The sequence below is a fragment of the Hemibagrus wyckioides genome, linkage group LG23, assembly GCF_019097595.1.
Source record: "Hemibagrus wyckioides isolate EC202008001 linkage group LG23, SWU_Hwy_1.0, whole genome shotgun sequence".
In the NCBI taxonomy this organism is placed as follows: Eukaryota; Metazoa; Chordata; class Actinopteri; order Siluriformes; family Bagridae; genus Hemibagrus; species Hemibagrus wyckioides.
In genome coordinates this window covers 17264562-17290283 of record NC_080732.1, presented here as the reverse complement: position 1 = coordinate 17290283, position 25722 = coordinate 17264562, and the positions used below count along the sequence as shown (strand labels likewise).

The window sequence follows — 25722 nt, the reverse complement described above, 5'->3', positions numbered from 1 at the left end:
TGTGAGTGAGATGCAATGAGTTGGATGGGGGGACAGAGACATCAACTTAAGATGGTAAAAGGCCAGAAAAACAACTGGTCCAGTCAACAATCGACTCCATTTTGAGGATCACTAAATGCTTTATAGCATGTTTACGCTGGCTTACAAACATATTCAATGGAGTTTGTAATAAAATGAAAAAATTAATCACGAGATAGCAAAATCAGATCCATAAAAAGAAAATAAAAAAATCTTAATCCAGAGTCACTCAGCTGTGCGAAATCTCAGTAACTCTAGCCCCACTTCCTGAAAGAGATACGTTATTCTGGACAGATAATTACATAGCAGGAATTCGTCTGTTCCTGAGCCAAGAAGGTCGCGGCAAACGAGTGCGAGGCAGAGAGACGTGGGAGAGCCGGACTAATGTTTAAAGGCCAATGTGAACAGGTCACTGCTTGTATAAAACGGATTTAATATATTTGATACGACATACATTTATATGATAATGTACATCTCTCGAGGTTACGGTTCCAAAACCGTACAGATTCCCTCAGTATGTGACATTTCTGACCTGTATTTTGAATATTTTCTGCTAAGGAAGTAAGAACTGAAATCGACTAAACCTTTGACACGCTTCAAACTTTAACCCACTGTTAGCATCCGTTAACCAGTGAAAGAAAAAACGTGTCTTCCTCCGGTTCTTAAGTAAGGCTCGGGTGGAAATATTTAAGCACCAGAGCAAAGTGTCTCCCATAAGAATCAGTATTTGAGAGTAAAAGCTGGTGAAAAGTTGCCATCACAGGGCTACGGTTTATGTCCTGTTTACAGCGCTCTCAAGCTGCTACGACAGATGTTATTTTAGTCCCCGACTGCATCATTCTAAATTATTCATTGCTGAGGAAGCACAGAGGGCAGGGCGACAAGGAAATAAGAGACAAGTCCGGACATGCAAACACTGATCAGTTTGCTTAGCGCCATTTTTTTTTATACTGTGAATTCACGGAGCTGGCAGTCCCCCAAGAACAATCCTGAAGCTTTAGGAGAAATCTTCAGGGGAAAGCACACCTGAACGATTAACTTGATTAGGACCTAAAAGGAGGTATGTTGGCCTCAAGTCTGCTGTAAAACTCTAGAAGGCATTCCGATGTATTCTGACAAGATATATATACACGGCAAATTTCTTGTCAGTTGCTCTGGGTCGCCATGTGCACTCCACTTAGAAATAAAGTGTACCATGTTAAGAATTTAAGAATGAGTGACAGGACTTCGAGGAATGCACCGGTGTAGCCTATAATCCTCCAGGGGTCAGGATGAGGGCATCAAGAAGGAATGAGGAGCGATTGGAACAAAGCCTCCTACTGAGCCAAATACGACAAATCACCGCACGGGCCTCGATAAATGGGTCTGGGCTGGAAACTGGCGAAAAGTCATTAGAGATACTCAAGAGCAAGGGGAAGTGATGTGACTGCAACCCAGAGCCTGAAACCAGAGTTCCAATAAAAAAATAAGGATGATGGAATTAGGTTAGCATGGGGGAAATAATGTCCCATTGAGATTTTTAATTGCTTTTGATTTCATTTGCACCCCTAATGCGGCGAGCGCTCGAGGGAGTCCGTTTTTGCTCCGGCTCGTGCGCCATCGTGCAGGCATAAAGCGCCAGGGCCTCGTGGTCGAAATTAGCCAACAAATCACGTCCCGTAAGCCTGGTTAATGCTTTCCCAGGCCATCACTGCGGGCAGGTAATTAGTTTAACAGTGCGGAAGGATGAAAGAGGCGAGTTCCTGGCAGGCTTGCAGGTTATGGGATCGCAAGGGGAAGTCAAAAGTTTCACAGAGGTGGCAGGAGGAGTATGGCATTTTTATGAAGCCGTGCCAAAACTGAGAAAAAGGAAGCCTGTGTTTTTTCACTGGAACACCAGGTGCAGCAGGGCCAACTGGTGATCTTTCAGCCTACAGCCAAGAATTCTGGATCTATAAGATACCAAACTTTCCATTCAATAGTGGTGCCAACATTGAAAGTAAAAAAAAAAAAACAAAAACCTAGCAGCTTTTTTTTTTGGCACAAATATCATAAGCTAATGAAAGAAAATAATGAAGCCTGCCTTAAGCACTACCTTAATAACTAGTAGCTCCTTATTTTCATACCAGACAAATGAACCACAGCATCACCTTGCATTCTACCGACTCCCCAGACACAGACCTGGCAATCCCCAGGTCACCTAGATCAGAGTTAGCAAAGAAAGTAACTGCAACCAGAAGAACATAATGTCCAGTGTTTTCTCTTCTTGAAGATTTGGTTTTAACTGACTTCTGGTTTAAAAGCAGGAAGGTCTAGTTTTTAAGGTGGCTACTGTATCACTGTATCAAGGGTGTCACAAGGGGGTATAGTGAACTAAATTGGCACCTTTGGAAATTGTGGCTAATTTAAAATTTTAGTGAAGTCAACACCAGATTTGGAGCAAAAGAAAAAACAGAATTTGGTAGATTTTGGCTAAAAATGTGCATTAGGGAAACACCAGGTGGGGGATTTCTGTTGTGGCCTCAGGAGGTGGACCATATCCTGTATGGACACAATCGGGATTGGTTTCACTCTGCCCAATATGTGATAAAAATGAATAAAAGAATCTACTAAAAAACAGAACTACTTCTATCCAGGTTACAAAGAAGACATTTGGAAAGACTGTTGTTCGGTGTCAGGTAGCAGGGACACCGGGGACAGACTTCAGCGCTCAGAGCAAAACACCCTTCAAATGTCCTGTCCTGATGCCATGACGAACCAGGTGGCCTGATTAATTATACCAAACAATGCTACAAGAACATGAGATTTTTCCAAACATAAAATAAGGAAGAGTTTTGCAATCTGGCTGAAGGACCTTATTCATATCGTAATGACTTTTTCTTTACAAAGTTATAAAAACTAGGATTTTTTTTCTTTGCTGTTGGTATGGTAACCTGCAGAAAATGTAGCACAGGTGCCAGACAGCACCTTGTTCTGGAATGGAGCAACCCAATCTCCCAGCAGTTTCCAACAAGTGGACACAAGCCAAGACAAGTCTTTTCAAGTAAAAGCACCCATTTTCCATCCAGAAAAAAAAGTGGAAAGCCCAAGATACGTCTTAATTAAAAATCCAGAGATGGTATTACATGCAGGCGAGTCACTTTTTGATCAGTCTGGGGGGAAAAAAACAACAAAAAAATGATATCTGTGAAAAGAGATCTCACATGGCACTATGACACAATCCATCTCTGCTGATGGAGAGGAAGATTCAGAAGAGAGGAGATATGGGAAACTGGAGGACCGGCATGTGGAAATGCAGTGGAGTGTTGATGTGCAAATTTATCAGAGCTTCATCTTGCCAAGTAGGTGGACTTGCTAGTTGGGTTTTAGCGAAAGTATGCAGCTGTGACGGACACGGTTTCCATCCTGTTTCGGGTCACGCTTGTATCGAAATAAGAAAAGAAGTTGATCTCTGATACTCGACTATCAGTTAGTAAGTGTAAAAAACATATATAAAAAAACACACCATATAATCAGTTTTTTGTTTTTTTTTAATTTAGTGACATTCACAACATCCATCCATTTTCTATGCCCACTTTATTCCTAATTAGGGTCACAGGGATCCCACCTATCCCACATTGGGCAAAAGGCAGGGGAACACCCTGGACAGGTCACCAGTCCATCATACCACGCCAGTCCACACATATAGACAGACAACCACTCACACTCACTCCTATGGGCAATTTAGACTTACCAATCAACCTAACGCACATGTTTTTGGACTGTGGAAGGAAACCCGGAGTAAACCCACACAGGCACGGGGAGAACATGCAAACTCCACACAGAAAGGTGAACCTGGGATTCGAACCCAGGACCTTCTTGCTGTGAGGCAACAGTGCTAACAACATTATAAAAAAAAGATACCTGTTGCATTCTTGAGTCTGACTGGTCAGAAAGTGTTTCTGTATCATTTCTGTACCTCATTCAATTCAAATGATAATAATATAGTTATTTAAAACAAAGTAAACATTTATACGTTAAGGAACATGCTTCCAGAAGGAGTCTCCAGTGTCAGTGGATGTTTAACAGGTAAAACAGGAGTCTTTAAGACTGATTAAGAGTTTCACTTCCTTAAGAACATAAAGCTGTAATTCTGGCTTATTAACTTAATGTGATTATTAACTTCGCTGCTATAATGTCACATAACTTTAAAAAAAAAAAAAGATACATTTTTATTATGTATAAAACAGCTGACTGATTCTCGGAGCGCGCTCTGATACGTTATGAAACCCGGCCCATGTATTTGGAAGGATTACGGAGAGAAGGCTTTTAATTCAAAAGAGGTATAAAAAAAAAAAAGAGAGACCATGAATTTAAAGCAATTTATTCAAGGACTCAGAGAAATCCATTGAATCTTTTGTTGCAGGATAAAGTGGAGGGCTTAAAAAAATCACAAATATTTGATATTCCAGACATGAAGCAGCTTCAATGCCCGGTTTGATCCTGGTGTCAATAGTCATGGTACAAGCGCTTACTTGCTCGTTCTGAGAACTCGACTCAAATGAAATCAACACTGTAAAAAATAAATAAACTGTGCATAAAGCAAAACTTGCTCAATAACCCAAAAGAACATTTTTTTCATTTTGAAAATCTCAATATTTTTGGTTAGAAACCTTTCCATCATCCATCCAGCGTTGCTGACCAGCACTACTCAGGATGATTAAATCAGCCACTAATCCCTCAATCCCTGGATCAGAGACGCCATGATGACACGTATAACGCGGGACTTTAAGCCTGCGGTCTCCAAGCTGCTTAACCCTCCCTCTGTTTAATATTCCCCACCCCAAAAAACTAGGGAAAAAAAAAACCACCACTGTACAAACAAGAATCCTGTCATGTCAGAAAAGCAAGTTATCAACAGCCTGGAAATAGTGGAGAGAGAGAGAGAGAGAGGAAGAGAAAAAAGTGCCAGCGTGGTTGTTTGTCCCCACAGGCCCCGTGTGTGAGGTTGAAATATGGGTTCTCTGCATTCTACGTCGAATACATCACCGTCTCTGCGCTGCCAAGGTCCACAAATACATCATCCTGCCTAAGTACTCCATGAGCTGGGTAAACAAATGACAAACCTTCATTCTGCAATGCTGAGCTCCCCGGGGTGAGACGCTGGTTCGGTGAGGAAAGATATACAATAGGCTGCTTATGGGAAACCATGTAGCGTGAAATCAAGATCTGAGAACGTTACTCCAGAGGGTTCGGGGAATTACGGTGAATCAAATTATGGTCAGATTTTTAAATGACATTGGACATCGTGTGGGTTTTTGTTAATTGTGAACACTTTGATGGTGGAGGTCTGAGCAAAACGGTGTAGGTTCAACAATAATATGTGGAGCTGAGGGTAAATTCGTTCCAGCTGTTATACCACAGTGGTGCTGAATTCTCACTTTCGATTGGTTAGATTTTTAGAATTACTCACTTTGCCAAAATCTAATCAGTTATGATACCTCCATATAAATATTGGGGTGGTGGTTAAGGCTCTGGGTCTCTGACCGGAAGATCAGGGTAAAGACAACTTAACCTAAACCCACTTATTGTGAAGCATCCTTCCAACATCCTTTCTCCTTTCTCCAGTGTTTGTTTTAACAAACTTCTGAGCAAAACATCATCAAATGGAGCTGAGGGCAATTCGATTCCAGCTGCCATGCCATTATACCACAGTGGTGTTAAATTCTCACTTCTGATTAGTCAGATTAACCTTTTTTGAATGACTAAAAACCCACTTGCTGTGAAGCAAATCACATCCAGTGTCTTCTGGTTTAACCGACATCTGGTTTCAGCGAAAAGGCAAGAAGGGCTAGTCTTAAAGTGGTTTAAAGCTGTATCAAGGGCTCACAAGGTAAGTCTAAAAAAAATCTGGATCCATGTTACTTCCTTGTTTGTTTTAAACAATATCTCTTGTCCATGTTTGGATCAACATGTTGATCTCCTGAATGGCTAAACGTTTGACCTTGCCATGACATTGACCGGCCCAAATCAGTGCATCTGTTTACGTTAATAACTTCATGTAACTCCTACAACCTCTTCAACTATATAAGAGATCAGGATATAATGTTAGGAGAAACTAATCCACGTCAGGATGCATAGTAATAAAGTGCAAATGATAAAACTCAACAATTTATCATCTCCTTGCTTTGATCTAAGCGCAAGTCAGACAAACATGATCAGATTTATTAGTGTGGTGTGGGTGTAATTTGTTGTCATTAATCATTAATCTCAATGAACGCATTTCTCTGTGTTTGATGTTCACCTGTGGTGCTAACTCTCGCGCTTCCTAACTCAGATCGACGCGGTTCCTTCATGTTTTTTTATTCCCTTGCTAAGCATGCGTGTGCACATCCGACATCATTTGCGTGGACAACTTAGGGCAGCAAAACATGGCCATAAATAAAATCTGAATTCCAGGCAACTGTCACTGTATGAAATATTCTAATGTGCTAAATAATTGAAAAGTTAAGCCGGAGCGTGCCCAGAAGCGAGGCAGCGGTGGCGGTCAGTGTGTGTGTGAGAGAGAAAGAGAGACACAGGTTTTTATTCTTGCAGCTCTCAGCGCTGGAAATGTGTCTGCTGTAGGGTTAGATCACGAATAAACAGCATCGCAAACAGGAGAATGCAAATCGTATAGAAATGATTTTGGAATCTTTGGGATCGTTTGTGTGATAAATGTGCTCGCTAGTTAGCGTGTACGGTTCATTATGACGGAGCTGCTGAGCTTCGCTCTACAGTTACAGAGAGGAAGAAATTGACAGTCATACTGTGACAGTGTTCCGTTTAAAAAGGAATTAAAATGAAAGGTTGATTTAAAAGATTGCATTTTGGAAACAACAAAAACTTTGGGAGGAATATGAGATCCCGTGCTCTCATTGCCACAGCCTGGGTCCAATTCCCAGACAGGGAGCTAACCCAGCCACTGAAGAGTTAACTCTCAGTGCCGGTCCCAAGCCTGATTTAAATGTGAGGGCTGCATCTGGAAGGGCATCCGGTGTAAAACCTGTGCCAAATCAAAAATGCTGACCAAACGATCCTCTGTGGTGACCCTGAACAGGGAACAGCCGGAAGAACAACAAGTGCTTTTGTTGATTCGCCATCAACTAAACAAGTCTGAGAAACAAATACATATGGAACCTCCAATCACGAATGCCCTTCTTTACAAATTTTCCCCTTAAGAATTGAAATTTCACAACGAATTTGCATCAGCATACGAAGCATTTTCAGCATACGAATAAACCGAACTGAGCGCTGGCTAACTTGTGTGTACGTCCGGGAGCCGTTCAAAACGTGTTTGCATCAGCGGAAAGCCAAGCAAAGGGAGTTTACGCATTATTTTTCAGTCAGTGAAAGCTGTTTGGAAAGACCCACCCACGATACCAACGTTGCCTATGGCATGTGCTCAAAAGCTAGCTATTTTTCACGTTTTCTTGTTGACAGATTGGTGGGGTGGGTGGTCTGTTCTATTTTTAGCCCTAGCTCGGTGGAACGACTTCCTGTGATGACCTTTGACACGGAATGCTTGGCTTGGGTCAGTTCTTTGTAAGCAGCCATACAGTTTACATACGCTTCGTATCGGTCACATTGGTCATATTATTGGTCAGCTGGAATGGATTATATGCATTTACATTATTTCTTATGGGAGAATTTGTTCCATAATACAAATTTTCACCTTAAGAAATTCCTACACCGAGGTTCCACTGTAATCACGTCCACCAGGTTAATCCAGACGAATCTGACAACTTGACTTTCTCTGCATATTCAAAAACAATGCTAGATTTTTAGTCATGTGACTCATTTAACTCACACCATTAACAAACCCTTTCTATAAATATTTCCTGTTCCAACAAGCTGAAATCATGATATGCTAATACGAGTCAAAGGACTAATCCAAAAGCACAGTATAAGATTTTACACAAAGATTAAAAGCTTTGAAGACACAACTGTCATCCAATCAGGCTTATCCGCTTTAAGCCGGCTTTAATTGTCTGATTTTTTTTTTTGTCACACCGCTGTCAGTGAGGAAAAATGGTGCATGGTGGGAAAAAAAATCTCTCTGGAGCCTGAAGACGTTGTCTTTATTACCTCAAGATCAGGTTTGTGTTGAAGTGAGCCTGTTCTCAGGACTAATCAGGATCTGGCATTACATCACTGATAATAATATAATAATTATAATAATAGTGATTTTTTCATTTCAGCTGATGTCTCTTGATGATCTTCTCCAAACAATCCGACATGAAGAACATCTGTTGTGTTAGAGAATTCAGCCCAGATTTTGGGAGGATCATCTCAAACAGCTTTTTTCCCTTGCAGATGAATGAACTCTGACGATATTGGTTTCAGGGAAATGGTTTTGGCTAGGACGTGTTTAAAAAGAAAGACAGATCCGTGGTTGAAATTCTGTATGGAAAAGGACCATGTTGCTGGATAGCTGTCAGATTTCCCATTTTCCCAGAATCCCTTTTATTTAACGATGAGTGCTCGGATTTACCGGCAAGAGCCTGAAGCACCGCTTAGTCCGGCTTTATTCAGCGGCCATCTTTACGTTACACACACCTACATACATCTACACAAACACATACTGTATATACACACTTACACACAAACACGTACACACATACATGCACACCCATAGACACATGTACTGTATACACACACATACACAAACACACACAGTGTATATACAGTAACACACAAACACATACAAACATACACACTACTGTATACACACACATAAAAAAACACACATATATACAAACATACACAAACACTATACACACACACACGTGCACACACACTTACTATAGATACACATACATCTACACAAACACACTCATGCATATACATGCACAAACACACATACTGTACATACACACACATCTACACAAACACACACACATATACATATACACAGACACACACACGTATGCATTTATGTATGTTTGAGTATGTGTCTGCAGGTGTGTAAGTGTATATCTATGTGTGTGTGTGTATGTATGTGTGTCTGCAGGTGTGTATACATGTGTGTGTGTGTGTGTGTGTGTGTCACAATTTCAGAAACCAACTCAAAGGTTGATGTCACATAGAAGCCCAAATAAGTGAAAGGAGGGGGAAGGAGGAGAGGGGAAAGAATCGAACTAGTCAGATTAGCCAGTCAGATTTCTACAAGTTACACTCCGGTCCAGTTTCCAATGAAGGAGCAGGTGAGGCTGGTGGTTTCTATAGAGAAGCAGAGCGGGGAGGAGGTGACCTTTCCATCAAACTTCCCAACACTCTTCAGTCTTTTGGCTGGAGGCGGACATGCCCGGGCCTGGCCAGAATCCTCCGCCATCTCTACATCAGAAGCGTGGGATTGCTGTGTAAACGACACCCTGGCAACAGCACTGATTTCTGTGTGTGTGTGTGTGAGAGAGAGAGTGTGCTGTTCTTCTGTTACAATGCCTGAATAAATTAAACACACTCTGACAGAGAGCACAGTGATTTAAAAGGCTCCGCGAGGCTTAGACCAAGCAGAAGCGCCATCGTAAAATTAAAAACTGCAGGAAAGTATTATAAAATCCCTAATAAAACCTTACTCACTGTGCGGCTCTCAAAGATCGGTCAGAAAGATTCGGCTTGAAGAGTCTGAGGAGCGGACAGGGTATGAGAACGTCCTTACGATCCACCAGGAATAAAAGCACTAGAGATATGCTGTTACAGGAAAATAATAAACGACTGGACGGTGCTATGGTCTGTATTTATTACAGAATGACGCACGTCACTTCTCAAACCTATAAATGCCTCTCTCACTGGTAAATATTCAATCTAAACACTGACACTGGAGACTCTGTCCAAAAAAAGTCACCATTTCCGCTGTTTATCGCTGTTCTATAAGGTCACATGACCTACATGACCATTATAACCCCCCCGTGATCCAAGTCCATGTGCTGGAGCAGTGACTCTAGAAAATGAACCAACACCTTTCGACCAATCAGAATCGAGAATTTAACATTAACACATGCTAACTAATTAGCTACCTCTAATGCCAATGTCCATTGTTAAAAGCATTTTACAAATAAATTGAATTAAAAAAAGGAACGATTATTAGAAATTACAAACGAATATGATTACATAAGTTTGCTGAAGCTTTTATTTATTTTTTTATTTATGTTTTTTATATTTTATATATATATATTTTTTTAAGTTTTATATTTTTTTTTAAAGTTTTATATTATTTTTTATTTACATATTTTTTATGTTTTATATTATTTTTTATTTGTTTTTTATGTTTTATATCATTTTTTATTTTTGTTTTATGCATCCAGTATTTTAGCAGTTTTATTGACCACAGTTCAATTTAGGAACTAGGGATTAATGTAAAATTTTAAATAAAAGTCTAATATTAATCATGAACTTTCTGTCTAATATTAATCTTGAGCTTTTGTACTAGGGGGAAAAAAAAAATTAGCAAAATGGAGGTCGATTTAGAAATTTAACGACTCATTGAATCAATACAACCGTAATGTTTTGTAATAAAATCTTTATCAACCGTAAACAATCATGAATAATTAAGAAAGTTACTTCATGCTTCAAAATAAAATAAAATAAATAAATAAAACAGCATGGTGCCAAGTTTCATGACATCAGCGGCGGGAAAGTCCAGACATCTAAAGTGTACTGGAAACGTTTTATTGGGAAACATCTGGAAAGCCTTTCATTACACGTGTTGACTAATGCTACCTTTCGCAACCACAAACCAAAAGGCAAAGTCCAGTGAGTGCAATCTAAAATAAACACCAGCATGAATGCTAACCCGGATCAAACCGGATGAAAGATCTTTCGTATTCTTCATCCTTCCTGGCTTGAACCTTAGTCTGATTTTTTTCCCGTCATTACATATGAGCTGAAGTATTCAAACTTTCAGATGATGCAAGTTCATTCATAATCTAGATGAGGTTTGTGTTGTAACGTATTTTAACAAGTATTTAAAAATGAATCAGTGCTTCAATGTCCAATGAGGTTTTCTCTAATACCAAAATAGTAATAATTATGCAGATCTATTGTTAAGATGCTGAGGTTCTATTTGGGAGCGACACGGTTGGACAGGATTAGAAACAAGTACATCAGAGGGACAGCTCATGTTGGACGTTTGAGGGACGAAGTTAGGGAGGCCAGATTAAGATGGTTTGGACATGTTCAGAGGAGGGAGAGTGAGTATATTGGTAGGAGAATGTTGGACATGGAGCTGCCAAGCAGGAGGCAAAGAGGAGGTATATGGATGGAATAAATGAAGATATGAAGCTAGTGTTGAGGATGTAGAAGATAGGGATAGGTGGAGAGAGATGATGAAGAAGAAGATGCAGATCTGTTGTTCATGTTGTTCACGATGCTGCCGTTTTATCATGCTAACCCTGAATGAAAGATTTCTCTCGATTTTTAACATTTTTTCAGCCATGTTTTTTTTATCAACAACCCAACATCTCTAACCTTTAGTGCCTTTAGTTAGCTAGCTGCTCTTCTGCAAACCGCTTTCAATCATGGAAAAGAAATCATTAGGGGCATGGCTTTTACAACTTGTGGTAGTGCTAAATTCTGAAAATGAGAAAGCAGGAAGGTGAACATTCTTGAAAAATCGAATGCTAATCGAAAAGCATACAAACTCAATGAAAAGTGATAGTGAATACAGGAAACTTCAGAATCTCCTAAAATAAAAAATAAAATAAAATTCCTCTCCGTGATAGGGTGATTCGTCCTACAGAAACGTGCAGAGTTTTTGTCTGTTCTGGATGATTAGCTTAAATCGTTAACCGGGTCATCGTACGAGTCTCATGATCATTCATCTTCGTTTTTTTCCCCCTTTAAATAATGTCTACACATGGTGTTAACCCAAGAACTAAGAAAAATGGGCTATAAAAAATGTTATGCCTGCTACACCACATTAACTTCCCCAGTCACTCTTTCAAAACCCAAGCTCCTTCCCATGTAGGCATTGAAGGAAAGTAGGGAAAAAAAAGCTAGGGATCAAATGGCAGCCATAAAGCAAAAGCTTCTACCACGTTTCTAATTAGGAAGCACTGCCAAAGCATGGAGAAAAATGTGCGCGGTCCGTGTGACACGGAGACGGGCTGACGTCATGCCGCCCTTCGGGGATTTATATTTTTATATTTATAGAGCAGTTTTTAAACCCTGCTGCCTGGCTTAGTGGCACAGATGCACTCGGAGATGGAGGGGCTGTGGGTGGATGAGAAAGCAGATGACTGGCATCAACTAGGCAGAAATGTACATAATATACACTTGAGACTCCAGGTTGGAGAGCAGAACGCAAAGGCTTGAAAGCATGAGTAAAGAGCATGGGATCAAACGTCACAGCTTCGGCTTGCAACAAAGGCCTCGAGTTTGGTAGGAGTTGGGTCATATTTCATTCAAATGAACTTCCTATGGCATTTGAAGAAGTACTCTAAAATTTAACAGACAGTAAATATCAGCATGTTGTGCTGTAATGCACTGGGGTCAAGCTCAGGAGTTCTTTCTGCTTAAATAGTTCCTAATAGTTTTCTTAAAGTGTGTGATGGCACTCATTAGTTTGTAAGTGTACTGCCCCATACACCCAAACAATTGACATCTCTACTGGCCCAGTGCATTCCACCCCATCAGTTTGGAACTTTACTCCCCCATACCACCCCCACCCTAAACATTCAAAACTGTACTGCCCCATACACCGTAATTCACAACTCTACTGCCACATACATGCCCTCAGTTTGGAACTATACCGCCCCTTAACCCCCATCAATTCATAACAGTGCTTCCATCAGGAATCCCATCAGTTTGGAACTCTACTGCCCCATACCCCCCTCCAACAATTTAAAACTGTACTGCGCCATACATCCCACCAGTTTGGAAATGTACTGCCCAATACATCCCACAAGTTTGGAGCTGTACGACCCGATACATCCCACCAGTTTGGGGCTGTACTACCCACTACATCCCACAAGTTTGGAGCTTTACTTTCCCATACATCCCACCAGTTTGGAGCTGTACTACCCCATACATCCCACCAGTTTGGGCCTGTACTGCCCCATACATTCTACCAGATTGGAGCTGTACTGTACTATACAACCCACCAGTTTGGAGCTGTACTGCCCCATAAATCCCACCATTTTAGAACTGTACTGCCACATACATCCTACCAGTTTTAATTTTTACTGCCCGATACACCCCACTGGTTTGGAGCTGTACTACCCCATACATCCCACCAGTACTGTATTTCACATTGTAATCAAACAATCAATCCAACCCATTTTCACAATGGCTTTAAGAGTGGGAATAAATAAAAAGTTAAACATGTCCAGTTCATAAATAATGTGGATGAAATACCAGTAAGATATAAAGTCATTAATTCAACAACCAGTCAAATGTCAGCTTAGAGACTGATGGTTAAAATCTCTTCTCCTCTTACTTCAAAAAAAAAAAAAAACCTGGCCACTAAGAGGTATTTCATTTTTCACCAACATCATATTTAACCAAGGCTACATCACTGTTGTGTCCATTCTCAAACTAGCCAGGCTTGACAACGTCAAAGAAAAGAAAAATCGACTCTGACTGGAGGAGCTTGGACTTCTGATTACTTTTTTGTGCAGAGCGAGGACAAGGCCATTTGTCTCATACATCAGGAGTCAGTGGTTGTGTTTAAGGAATACAACCCAACAACTATACATTATGATTCATGACTCAAAGAGTAATACAGCTGTCTTGTGGGCAGGGGAAGTCTGAGAAAAGTGGAACATGTTTCTTATGACTGTTCCTGTTGTCTTTAGATGAGCTGGTAACAAACCAACAAATTAAGGCATATACACACCGATCAGCCATAACATTATGACAGGTGAAGTGAATAACACTGATGATCTCATCATGGCACCTGTTAGTGGGTGGGATATTTTAGGCAGCAAGTGAACATTTTGTCCTCAAAGTCGATGTGTTAGAAGCAGAAAAAATGGGCAAGCATAAGGATTTGAGCGAGTTTGACCAAGGGCCAAATTGTGATGGCTAGACCACTGGATCAGAGCAGCTCTTGTGGGGTGTTCCCGGTCTGCAGTGGTCAGTATCTATCAAAAGTATCCTGTAAGTCTTTGGAGGCCCTTACAGGACTCAAAGGATCTGCTGCTAACATCTTGGTGCCAGATACCACAGTAAACCTTCAGGGATCTAGCGGAGTCCATGCCTCGATGGGCTGTTTTGGCAGCAAAAGGGGGACCAACACAATATTAGGCAGGTGGTCATACTGCTTAATATGCCTGAATGGTGTAAGACTACTGGTTTCTGAGTGGCAAATTTGTTGAACCATCAAAGATATTAGTGTTGAGGTTTTTCAGTGACAGAAGACAACCAGTGTAGAATTGGTGAGAGGAATTCCAAGCTTTTGGGGACCTCATGCCTAGAGACTTGAGAAATGTTGGCCTATCGCTTGCTAGTGTGAATGAAGGGTTTTAGAGACAAAAAAAAAACGCCTCCTCCTGTTTTCCAACTGGGAACCCTTAAAGCTTCGTCAAATGATCTGCTTTCATACCGAACGTTTAGCTGAACACAAGTGAAGAGCTGAATCTGCCAAATTTACCCCTGTGGATGCACGAAAAACTAAAACAGCGAAAAACGCAAACCGCTAATGAACATACTTTTGCTCTTTTCGGGCAAGTTTATACTAAAAATAGCAGCATGCTGGAGAAGAGAAAATGACATGCGGGGAAATATGTGAAACAGCCCACGGAAAGGAATCGATGCAAATTGACAGGTTCGCTGAGGCGTCATGTTGAATTCTTATCCGAGTCCACACTTGTTTCTCTTCCATCTCGAGCACGACAGGGGGAGGAAAAAAAACAAAAAAAACATGCTTGGCTTGTGGAAAGTCGACAGAGCTATGAGAGAGAAAGATGTCCTTTTGGAGATTATAAAGCATGAATGACGAAGAAGAAAAACAGCGACAAACTTAGGAAAAAGAGCAAACCAGTGTTTCCTGTTTGTGGCTGCGTTATGAGGACCACAGGCCCTCCTGCCAGCTGCAGGCTCAGCTGTTTTAGCCGTCTTGTGTTGGTGAGCTCGGAGTGTGTTTGTGAGTGTGCCTGGACATGAAACGGGACAAGCGGTTGACCCTGCATTTTCCCACACTGCCTTTCCAAATCGGGAATGCGGACGAGCTGGCTCAAAAAAAAGGCTCTCGGCTTTCCTTACTTCTGAGCTGCAACATCATCCGGTTGCACGAGTGTGTATGAATGTTCGAGCGCTGGAAGTGACAGCTGGAAAAGCTATATCTGTATCGTATAGAGAGACCTGGTGAGGAAAGCGATACAGTTACCTGAGCAAGCTTAACATTTCCACTCGGCTTCTGGTCGCTCGTGTTTAACAAAGCCTTAACAACTGTTACAGAGGGTGAGCTTGACCTCAAGTGATGAGATGCCAATACTCTGTGAAAACTGGTTTTCAAATTCTGAATGAATAATTCTTTTCAGTCTTTTTGTTTGTTTGAAATTCAATTGTGGTATAAACCGACTTTTTCATTGGAACATGAGCTTAAATTGTTGCTTAAATATTTCACTTTTTTGGAGGTAAGAATATGAATAAAAGGGGATGCGGTAGCTTAGTGGTTAAGGCATTGGCTAAGTTAAGGCATTAGGCTACTGATTGGAAGGATGACTACTGACTACTGATTGGAATCCCAGGTCCACCAAGCCACTGTTGGGCCCTTGAGCAATTGGGCAGTAGTAGCTTAAGTGGTTAAGTCTCTGGGTTGTTGACTGGAAGATCAGGGTTCCAGCTCCAAGCTGCCACTGTTGGGCCCTTGAGCAAGGCCCCAACCACCCCCTGCTCCAGGGGCGCTGCCTCAAGGCTGACCCCAATCTCCAAGGATGGGTTATGTGAAGAAAGAATTTCACTGTACTTTAATGTATATGTGACAAATAAAAGCTACTTAATCCTCAATTGCTCAGTTTTATAAAAACCTAAGTCGCTCTGGATAAGAACATCTACCAAATGACAGAAATGTAAAATAAAAACTCATTATATTCTCCTCCCAATTAATGGTTGCGTCTCATGATCAAGGAAAAATATTTGCACCAATCGCCTGGTTGTCATTTAATCCACACTTTCAACACATGAAAGGAGCCAAATTGAGTCATTACAAGCCTGAGACATCTCGGTCCATCCCTTATTGAGGTTATTTAGATTCAGACCGGTGTGAGTGGGTTACTATTTCTATCATTATTTCCTCCACTCCACTCCCTCATCAAGGGCCCTCCAGCAGCCGGAGCGTCTTGTGCTTCTTACCCATAATCACCCACTAAGGCAGGGGTGGAGAGAGCATTGATCTGTAAGCAGTCTGTTATCTTTTCGAGTATCACCGTCTCATTAAATCCGCCGTGATGTCTCGGGGTGTGATTATGGCGGCTGTCGGGGCGAAAGTGGCCACATCTGCTATTAGACGAGCGAAACATCTGCCTGCCAAATCACGCCTCGCATTGCGACCCGAGACGGCTCTGGGTGGCCGTTAGCATAATTACACACTCAGGTAAACCAACACTCGGTGCTGAGAGAGACAGGGAACGCTTCACACACTCACTCGGAAGGTGTATTTTCCCCAAAATGGCTGCTTTACGTATTATTTTATTGTCTCGCCTCACTTCTGTAATTTCAGCCCTCTAACGCTTTTAGTAAGATTACTTATCCATGTTCTTGCCTTTCTTTTTGCTGATTAGTCTCAGGGTTTTAAATTCGCACCATTTGATTGGGGCTGAGGATTGTGGGAAATAAGCAGAGAGGCCTCCAATTGTAATGCTATACAATTCAGTCATTTGTAAGCGCTTTCCAAAAGCGATGCCTGCAGAATCAAAATTCAGCAAACGTTCCCAGTTAATTAGCAGCCAGCGCCTAAAGGGAACGGTCGTACAAATTCGGCTACGCTGCGTAGCGCTAATTATGCAGGTGCTACACCTTTAGCATGATTACCTTTCACTTCAGGTCGAAGGAGAAGTATTGCTCTTTTACAATACGTGACCGATCTCACCGTGTGCGAAACAGACCCTGAAAAAAAACAGCAATGATTTCAAGTGGTTCATTATTGAACCTCTTTCCATAAGGTTCCAATAGAATTTCTAGCTAGAACCTTAAAGCATCCTTAAAGGTCCTGTGCCTATGGTTCAGGGGACGAGCATATATCCAGAATCCCTTCCAGCTTTCCCAGTAGATCCCTTTTATGGTGTGGTGAGGAACTAAGCAAATCCAATGTGTGTGTATGTATGTCATGGTCAGGTGAGCTATTGATGAGCTTGCATTAAAACGAGCTGGACGCAGTACCGTTGCCATGACGACTATATCATCAAGACCAAGCCAACTGATCAAAACTTCTACACTTATCTCATCCGATCGGCAAGAAAACTCGCTAACACGTCAGCATATCTTGTTAGAACGGATTTATAACTCCCATAATTGCCTGATGTCTTCCTATTAAATGCTGTTTGGTTATAAATTCTGGGATCTGAGACACGGTTACAGACTCCAGCACCATCGCACCTCATCTCATTTCATGTTTCATAGTCACTTACTTAATTTTCTGAAACAGCAAAACAGTCCTGCCTTTAGGGGATGCAGTGAGAAATGGAGAAGATCTTGAGCGTGTATGAATAAGACATGAAATTTTCAAGCAAAGGAAGATGCAAAGTGGGGGTGGGGGTGGGGGGTGTTTGGATGGCGCTGTGGGGATGTAATGTGCATGGGGCAAAACATGACTCAAATACAGCCATCAATAATTCACCCGCTTAGCCATCAGCTCTGTGGGTTCGCACGGACGCCGGTGTACGACGTCTTCGCAGTGTGTCCGTGGAGATGGAGGGAGAAGAAAATGGCCTATGGTTAGTAAGGAAATGAGAAGAGAATGAACTGCTGCCTGCTATAAAAAAAATTGTGCCATGCATTTTTTACTGTCATGGAGCAATTACGCAAAATCCTGTCAAGGCAAAAAAAAATCATTCACTTGGTGCTTGAATGCTGACGGGACGCACTGTATTAATGTTTCAGAGCATCAGCATGAGGCCTCTGGTTGGTTTGAAAACTCAAGGTCAGGACAGTAACCTTTGGAGAAAAAAAATCTCATTAGCAGAAAAAGCAGTTACATCAAGAAATACTTTTCCATCTTGTAGGAACCAATATTCGAAAAATGTTCCATGAAGAGCACAAAAACAGTGGGTTGTGGAGGCCCCTTAGGGGATCTCTGGTTGTCCCTCAAGAAGTAGAGGTCCTCGGTCTTAGGGGTCAGATGACACAAAATAAATCTTCCACAAAGCTATTCATTTAGTATTAAACTTCACACAAGGGTCCAAGTAGAACCCATTTTAAATACAAGAACCATTAAGAACCCAGGAATCCTGGTACAACCCAAACTTCTAATACTCTATGCCCCTACAGGGATCTTTGCTTGTCCTTCTTCCTGGAGGATGGGCTTATATGTAGAATCCTACCATAAGGGTTTCCCAATTGAACCATTTACGGAGGCAAGAAAATGAAACTTTCACAAATCAAAGAACTCTTTTCCAAAGTGTGTACAAGTACATGATGTACTGCTAGAACCTTCCAAGAACCCTTGTAAAACCCTTATGTCCAGGAGTGAATCCTCCTGGATTGTCCATCTAGATGACGAGATTCCATGTGGAACCCTAGAACAATGGGTTTGAAAGAAGGTTCCAAGTACAACCCCTACAGGAAGCTAGACTATCTAAAGAACCCCTGAGGAACCCTTGCTTACCCAGAGTGCTTAAACTCCCTTATATACCAGTGGGTTTCATTGAAGGTTCTAGCGATCCAAGATCCTGAATCAAGACCTTCAGTGTATGCTAGAACCTTGTAACTATCCAAGGAACCCTTGCAAAACTGTTCTGTCCAAGAGTATATGCTGACATCAAAAAATGAAATAGACCTTCTAACCATCCAAGGAAACTTTGAGGAACCCAACTGGTTCTTTGGACCCTGATGGAATCCTTAAACATATTCGGTGAAATACAAGCTAAATCTAGCACCCTAAGGTGTTCTTTAGTATGTCCACCTGGAGGAACCCAATAAACATCCTATGTGGAGCCCAACAACAGGCTAGAACCATGAACAGTCCAACAAACCCTTACAAAAGCCAGGTTTCAAATCCTAAATGTTTTAGTCATCTCTCTGGGTTCAACAGAGGGTCTTCCCTTTGAGGAAAACAAAAAAAAAACCTTTAATTATCCAAAAGAAACTTAAAAACCAGGAGTCTAAATTTAGGAGAACATATCGTACCGTACATTTAGCACCAGACGTTAGCGGTTTGTTAATTTATGTAGACGACGACTTCTTTAATTACTAGTCAGCGCGCTGGCTAGCTACTAATTAGGCTAAATCAGCTTAAAGTGACAGATGAAATTCGTCTGAAATTAAATGTTTAGGATTTATTAATGTTACTTCACTAGAAAAAGGAGAAACAAAACGCTTTTGTTCGGGGACACAACCTTATTTCGCCTCCAGATCGGAGACTTTAAATGAGCCACATTAGAGTTCTTACCACACTGCCACGATTGAGAGGCAATGAATTTCGGCGTGAAAGACGTCGAAAACATCTCGGCAGACTAATGTGTTGCTGAATGACTAATTCAGACTAATTATAATACACGCAGCATGTGAGCACGAAGCCACATGACGGCAGGGGAGGGGGGAAAATCATTTAAAAGCTTTCTCACAAAAAAATGAGCACATGGAAAATCTTAGTCATTGAGAGACTTTGTCAAGCTGTTGCAAAAAAGTCACTCGGAGGTTACAGTTAAAACCTGAAACTAGGAAATGACCTAGAATACTTTATCACCAAAGCCACATAAAAATAAAATAAAATAATCATAATATAGGAGGATCTGAGAGCTACAATAAATTATTTATATTTTTGTAAATAAATCTAATAGGAATTCCTAATAAACACACCTGAATAAACACCTGATTTATTTATTTAAATAATATAAGGTATAATATAATATAAAAATATATTTTCCTTTAAAAAATTATATTTTGCTAAATAATTCCAAAAATGACAAAGCTATACTTAAAATAAAAAAGTTAAAATATTAACATTTTTTCTTTCTTTCATTCAGTGTTAACTTTTTTTTGCAAAATAAAATGCTATAATTAAAGTAAAAGTAAATATAATAAATGTTAATAATGTTTATAAGTAAATGTTTTTTAGATTAGGGAATTGAAATGTCTTTAAAAAGATAATTTAAACAATTGTGATATTTTTGTGGTGAATAAAGAAAAAAACACAGCCTGGAAAAATCAAACCATAAATAAATAATAAAATAAAATAAATGTTTAAAATTATGTTTAAAGCCAGCACTTTTTTTTTAAATTTAATTCAAGTTTAATTTGTCTCCTATTTGTGCAAAAAGTTTTGCACCTGACTTTTTCTTTTTTTACTACAGTCCACTAAAATCAGCTACTTCTGCCTAATAAAATTGTGAATTTTTCGTCTTGCCGCATAAATGAATAATAGATTTCCACTTTCAAAGTGAACTGTCAGAAAAGGAGACAGAAGGTCGTGACGGAACAGCTGCGATGCGTCACTGAGCTTGATGCCTTTACATTGTCAGTGCTGTGCGTGGCATGTGAACATCTCCGTGTGTTACAGCGACAGCACGCCGGCAGGTGAGACTCGTTTCTGAGGTCAGGCCGCCGGGGTGTGAGGTCGCACCCGGGTCACGCAGGATGCAGTCACTCGCCGCTGATTGACTGCTACGTGTTAAACGTCTGCGTAGACCGGCGTCTGCAGTCGATGACCTTAACAGCCCCCAACAACCTCCCCCCCTTTACCCCCCACCCAAACTGGCACCATGGGTATTGTTCCTGTTAATCCGTCAGAATGCCCCGGGGCATGGGGTGGGGGTAATACTCACAGTGCTTTGTGGCTCTAAAAGACAACGAGACGGCTGTTTGCTCATCAGATTGAACGAAAGCGTTTTCATTTATCACGTCTCACTGCCAAGGTTAAGAAAAATCTGGACTCCCCCCCCAACAAAAAATTCCAATTTTGCCAAATTACACATATGTATGAAGATCAGATCCAGTGTTACAGCTGTGATGTTCGGTGGGACGTGTGTTCAGGCACTACGGTGGGTGAAGGGTGCAAAACAAAATAACAAATCAGAAAACAAATTAACATTTATCTTTATAAGAAAATGGAATTCATTCAGCGCTACTTTGAGGAAGGACGTTCATGTGGCGTTATTTTAGATATTCAGATATTCGGATAGTGTATGATGGCATGATGATTAGTTTGCGATCTCAAAAAACACACCTGAAGAACGCATGTGTGTTTAGAAGACAAAACTATTCCAGATTAAGGAGCGCTATAAGAGTAGAGCTGCATTCATACACACACCAATCCACTCTCTACTGCTGCAACTACTGCTGGACTTCCTGTATATCCTGAGTGACAGATGTCTCGTCCGATCAGAGGTAGGAATTCCATTCCCAAACTATACCTACCTTTTCTGGTTTGTCTGAATTGCCGTCATATTTTTCGATTTGTCCGATTCCGAGTCTGATTTCAGTCAGTAACCTCACCTGGATGCTTCAGAGCTGCTGCTGTTCTCAAAAAGACTGTCCTGTCCTGTGAACCTTCATGGACTCGGTTAATAAGGAGCATCATTTCAACACACTTACTGCTGTTTCTCTTTCCTTTTCTACACCTGTACACTGTCATGATCAAGCCTAATCACACTATATCTTCCTTCTCCTCTTCCTCCTCCTCGTTCCACTCAGATCTAAATTTACATCTGGATTTCTTCGAAGCTGCTGCATGACATACATATGAAAAAATTTTTACAGCATTGAACAATCTGGTTACGATCATGAATAATCAGGTCAACCCACCGTTTATATTAAAATGTAGACATTCTCCCATTAAGAGATTTTATATTGTGTAGAAAGCAGTTTGAAGTTAAAAGAAAAAAAGGACCTGTGCAGAAAGTATTAAAGAAAAGAAGAAAGAAAATCAAGGAGACTTGCAGAAGGTTTCATTTTGTAACTTTGATTTATGCAATATTGTGGAAACTGGAGCGTTACGGAGATGACATTTCGGCGCTGTAAATGTGAAGCGTTTGACACAGAGCTTGGCAGACCGTAGAGGCTGAAATTACTGACAGAAATTCGGAATAAAAGCAAGAAGGTCTCTGGTTAAACGCACACACGCACACACCCCTGTCAGACCTGGAGCGTAATATAGACGTAACATTTCCCTCGAATTTAAGAAACATCATGTGTATTACGTAAACGTCTGGTTTTGTCCAGGATGGAAGTAACAGACGCAACAAAAAGTGTCGCAATTAATAAGTAAAATCAAGCTCGATTTTGTAAACGTTGTGCGTCACTGTGAGGAAACTGGAATAAATATGAACCTCGGTGTAGTAAGTCATTAAAGATAAGCAATATGGCCCTTGTGAGACTGATATCATGGAAGTAAATATGGCACTGATATGTAAATAAACACACGAACAGGTGGCTCAAGTGTGTCAAACTGTAGCGTATAATGCATTAAATGTGTCCTTATTTAAACCAGATGTTTCCCGGGCTCATTTCCAGTCGTTTCAGTCCACGACCTGGCTCTGGGGATTACTGAGAAAGCGACAGAGGTCTTGTGATGCTGCGGTCATATGAACTCTGGATAATTTAGGAACGCCGGCCTGACGCACGAGTCCGAGTTTTTCATCCGAAAGCAAAAACATCTGGTGAGCTGAATGAACGCGAGAGGCCATTGTGTAGCCATGAAAAGGATGAACTTTTTAGCGGTCTGATCACCAGACCTGTTTTATCTGAAACTGGACTGACGAGCTGAGTGATCTGGAGGTTTATGAGACAAGCCTTCCAAATTCTACATGAAAGGCCACGTGACGTTTTTGCATGAGTTGACATTTAAATTTTTTAATAGACGAGGAGCAGGACCACGCGCGTCCACGTGAATAGAAAGCAGAACGATTCAACAGTTCAAGTCGCTGCTAGTTGTCATTCTGGCTGAATATGAATCAAAGCAGCTGAAAATGATCTGGATTTAGCTTTTTCACGCTACCAGATGTGACAGCTGGCTCTTGATGCGATATTTTCTAAAACAAAGTAAACACACAGGTCTCTGCGGTCACACCAAAGTCCACTTACTTGTCGTATTCGGCGTTGTCCCGGTCGCACCTCGCGTCCTTGTGCTTCTGCCAGTCTTTGCCGTGCTTGCAGGTGGTGAGCAGGACCACGTCCTCGGAATTGTGGACGTGATACAGAGCGTTCCTGGTATCCGAACCGATCCCGGTTAGATAGCGCTTCCCCTTGAATACCAGCATGTACTTCCGAAACGGTGGGATGGAGTTGTATTTCAAGTACCCCCTCTCCCCTCCTGTCCTCGGGTGATCTTTAGAGAACAGAGGAATGGAAACGTCAAATCTAGGCCTGAAGTTCTCCGTGCTGATGCTGGCCTTGGCCAACATGGCCTGGCCGATGTCGAAACCCAAGTCCTCCGTGTAATTCGGCCACGTCCCAGAGTACAAATTGAAGATCAGGTGATTCCTGCCGTCGTTCCATAGATTCGAGTTCTGGATCTTCGCTTTCAGATTGTGGACGTACTGCGGGGACAACTGGTCCCGGTCCAGGGTGTCCAGGTTCAGGACAAACAAACAAGCCTGTCCCGGGTCGGACGTGTAAAACCTCGAACCCTCGATCGAAGCCAAAATGTTCTGGTAGCTTTCGGAGATCTTCTCGCCCTTCTCCTGAGGGTAGACGTAAACTTTGAATCCGTTCTTCTTGCACAAGGAGAAGTCAAAGCACGAGTCCATGCGGCACATCCGGCCCTTGTATACGCCAGAGACGGCATCTCTTTTGTCCCTTGGCGATGTTGGAACGCCGTCCTCGTTTCCCGCTCGATCCGACACGAGGAAAGGTTGGAGGCGCTCCACAAATCTGGGCCAGCGAGGTTCCGGGCCACGCCGGTCGCTCCCGCCCGGGCTCCTTTCGGCGATCTGCACCCCACCGAGGTACAGCAGCAGTACGAGGCAGGCGCTGGCGGAGAACAAGATGAAATACCGCTTTTTGGCCTGCATGTGTCCTTCGGTCCAGGTCGAGATCTTTATCGATAGATCCAATGCGCCCTAAGGTCGTGTTCTCACCCGCTCCTACTGGGAAGCACGGCCATCTTCCACCAGCCTGCAAGGGTTCAATGCTTCTCTGATCCAGTTCCCAAAGCCAGGGCATGTGGGCGACTTTTTACTTACCATGCACTTACCTCCCCTCTTAGCTTCACTTCAATGGACTTGAATCGGAACCAGTGTCGGATTGCACGCGCATCAGGCACAGAACCATGCTCTTATAAAATTAGCATCTCAAGAAGAATATAAAACGACTTGGGGAAAAAATGGTCCATGAAAGAGAATCGAACCAGAGCAAAAAAACGTTCCTTTAAAAAATTCGGAACATTGCTCCAGCAGGTCCAGAGAGCCGGGGTACTCAAAGCTATTTAAGCCTCATTGTTATTTTCTTTGCTTGAAACAGAGACACAGTCTGTAGAACCGGGAAACACGTCCGGATCAATCCGAACCCATTTCTGCATTGCTATACATTTCTTTTATTTATTTATTATTTGTAAATAAAGAGAAACCAATCCGGTTGTGGTGCGCGAGCCCGACACACTCGCCTTTAAAGCAGCCGACTTTTAAGTAACGTGAGATAAACTTACACACCGACAAGTTCTCGCGCTCTCTCCCGTCTAACCGGCTCGGAAACTCCTCCGGTAAATAAACATGAAGACGTAAACGGGAATAAATGAAAGATAAAAGCGGCGTGAAGTGTTGCGGTGCTACAAATAATTAAAAAGGAAAAAGGAAAGCGGAGAAATGTTGGAGCGCTCGAGTTGTTCGGATTGTTTCAATGTAGCTAGCATACCAATCCCCGCACGACGTCTGCTGACGTGACGTTCTTCCACGGCGTTCCGATTGGCCCGCGTCACTTCCGCAAAGGGCGGGGCTTTTCTCGGCACCCGTTCGCCGCCGGAAACAAATGCGTTACACAAAAGTAAATAAATATGAACTGAGGTACATTATTATTATTATTATTATTATTATTATTATTATTATTATTATTATTAGACAGACAGACAAAGAAAGAGAGAGAGAGAGAATGAGACAGAAAGAGAGAAACAGACAGAGACAGACACAGAGTGAGAGAGAGACAGACAGACTGATAAACAGGAGGACTCAAAGAGAAATAGAGAAAGAGAGACAGACAGACTGATAGAGACAGAATGAGAAAGATAGACAGACATAGAGGAGTGAGAGAGGGAGAGAGATATTATTATTATTATTATTATTATTATTAGACAGACAGACAAAGAAAGAGAGAGAGCGAGAGAGAGAATGAGACAAAGAGAGAGACAGACACAGTAAGAGAGAGAGACAGACAGACAGACTGATAGAGACAGAATAGGACATAGAGGAGAGAGAGAGAGAGAGATTATTATTATTATTATTATTATTATTAGACAGTCAGACAGACAGACAAAAAGAGAGAGAGAGAGAGACAGTCCGATAGAGACAGAAGGAGAAAGCTAGACAGTCAGATAGAGAGAGAGAGAGAGAGAGATTATTATTATTATTAGACAGGCAGACAAAAAGAGAGAAAGAGAGAGAGAATAAATCAGACAGG

At 41.6% G+C, this 25722-nt stretch overlaps 1 protein-coding gene across 2 annotated transcripts in view; it reads right to left on the bottom strand.

Moving 5' to 3' along the window:
- ext1a (exostosin glycosyltransferase 1a) overlaps positions 1-24994 on the bottom strand; it is a 53379-nt gene extending 28385 nt beyond the window's left edge. The window contains exon 1 of one of the 2 annotated variants that reach the window (XM_058376260.1): positions 23197-24994. In XM_058376260.1, the coding sequence (XP_058232243.1) occupies positions 23197-24125 (929 nt within the window). In that variant the 5' untranslated portion in view covers positions 24126-24994. The remainder of the gene's footprint in view (positions 1-23196) is intronic. The other variant, XM_058376259.1, reaches the window with a different exon arrangement.
- Positions 24995-25722: the final 728 nt, after the last annotated feature.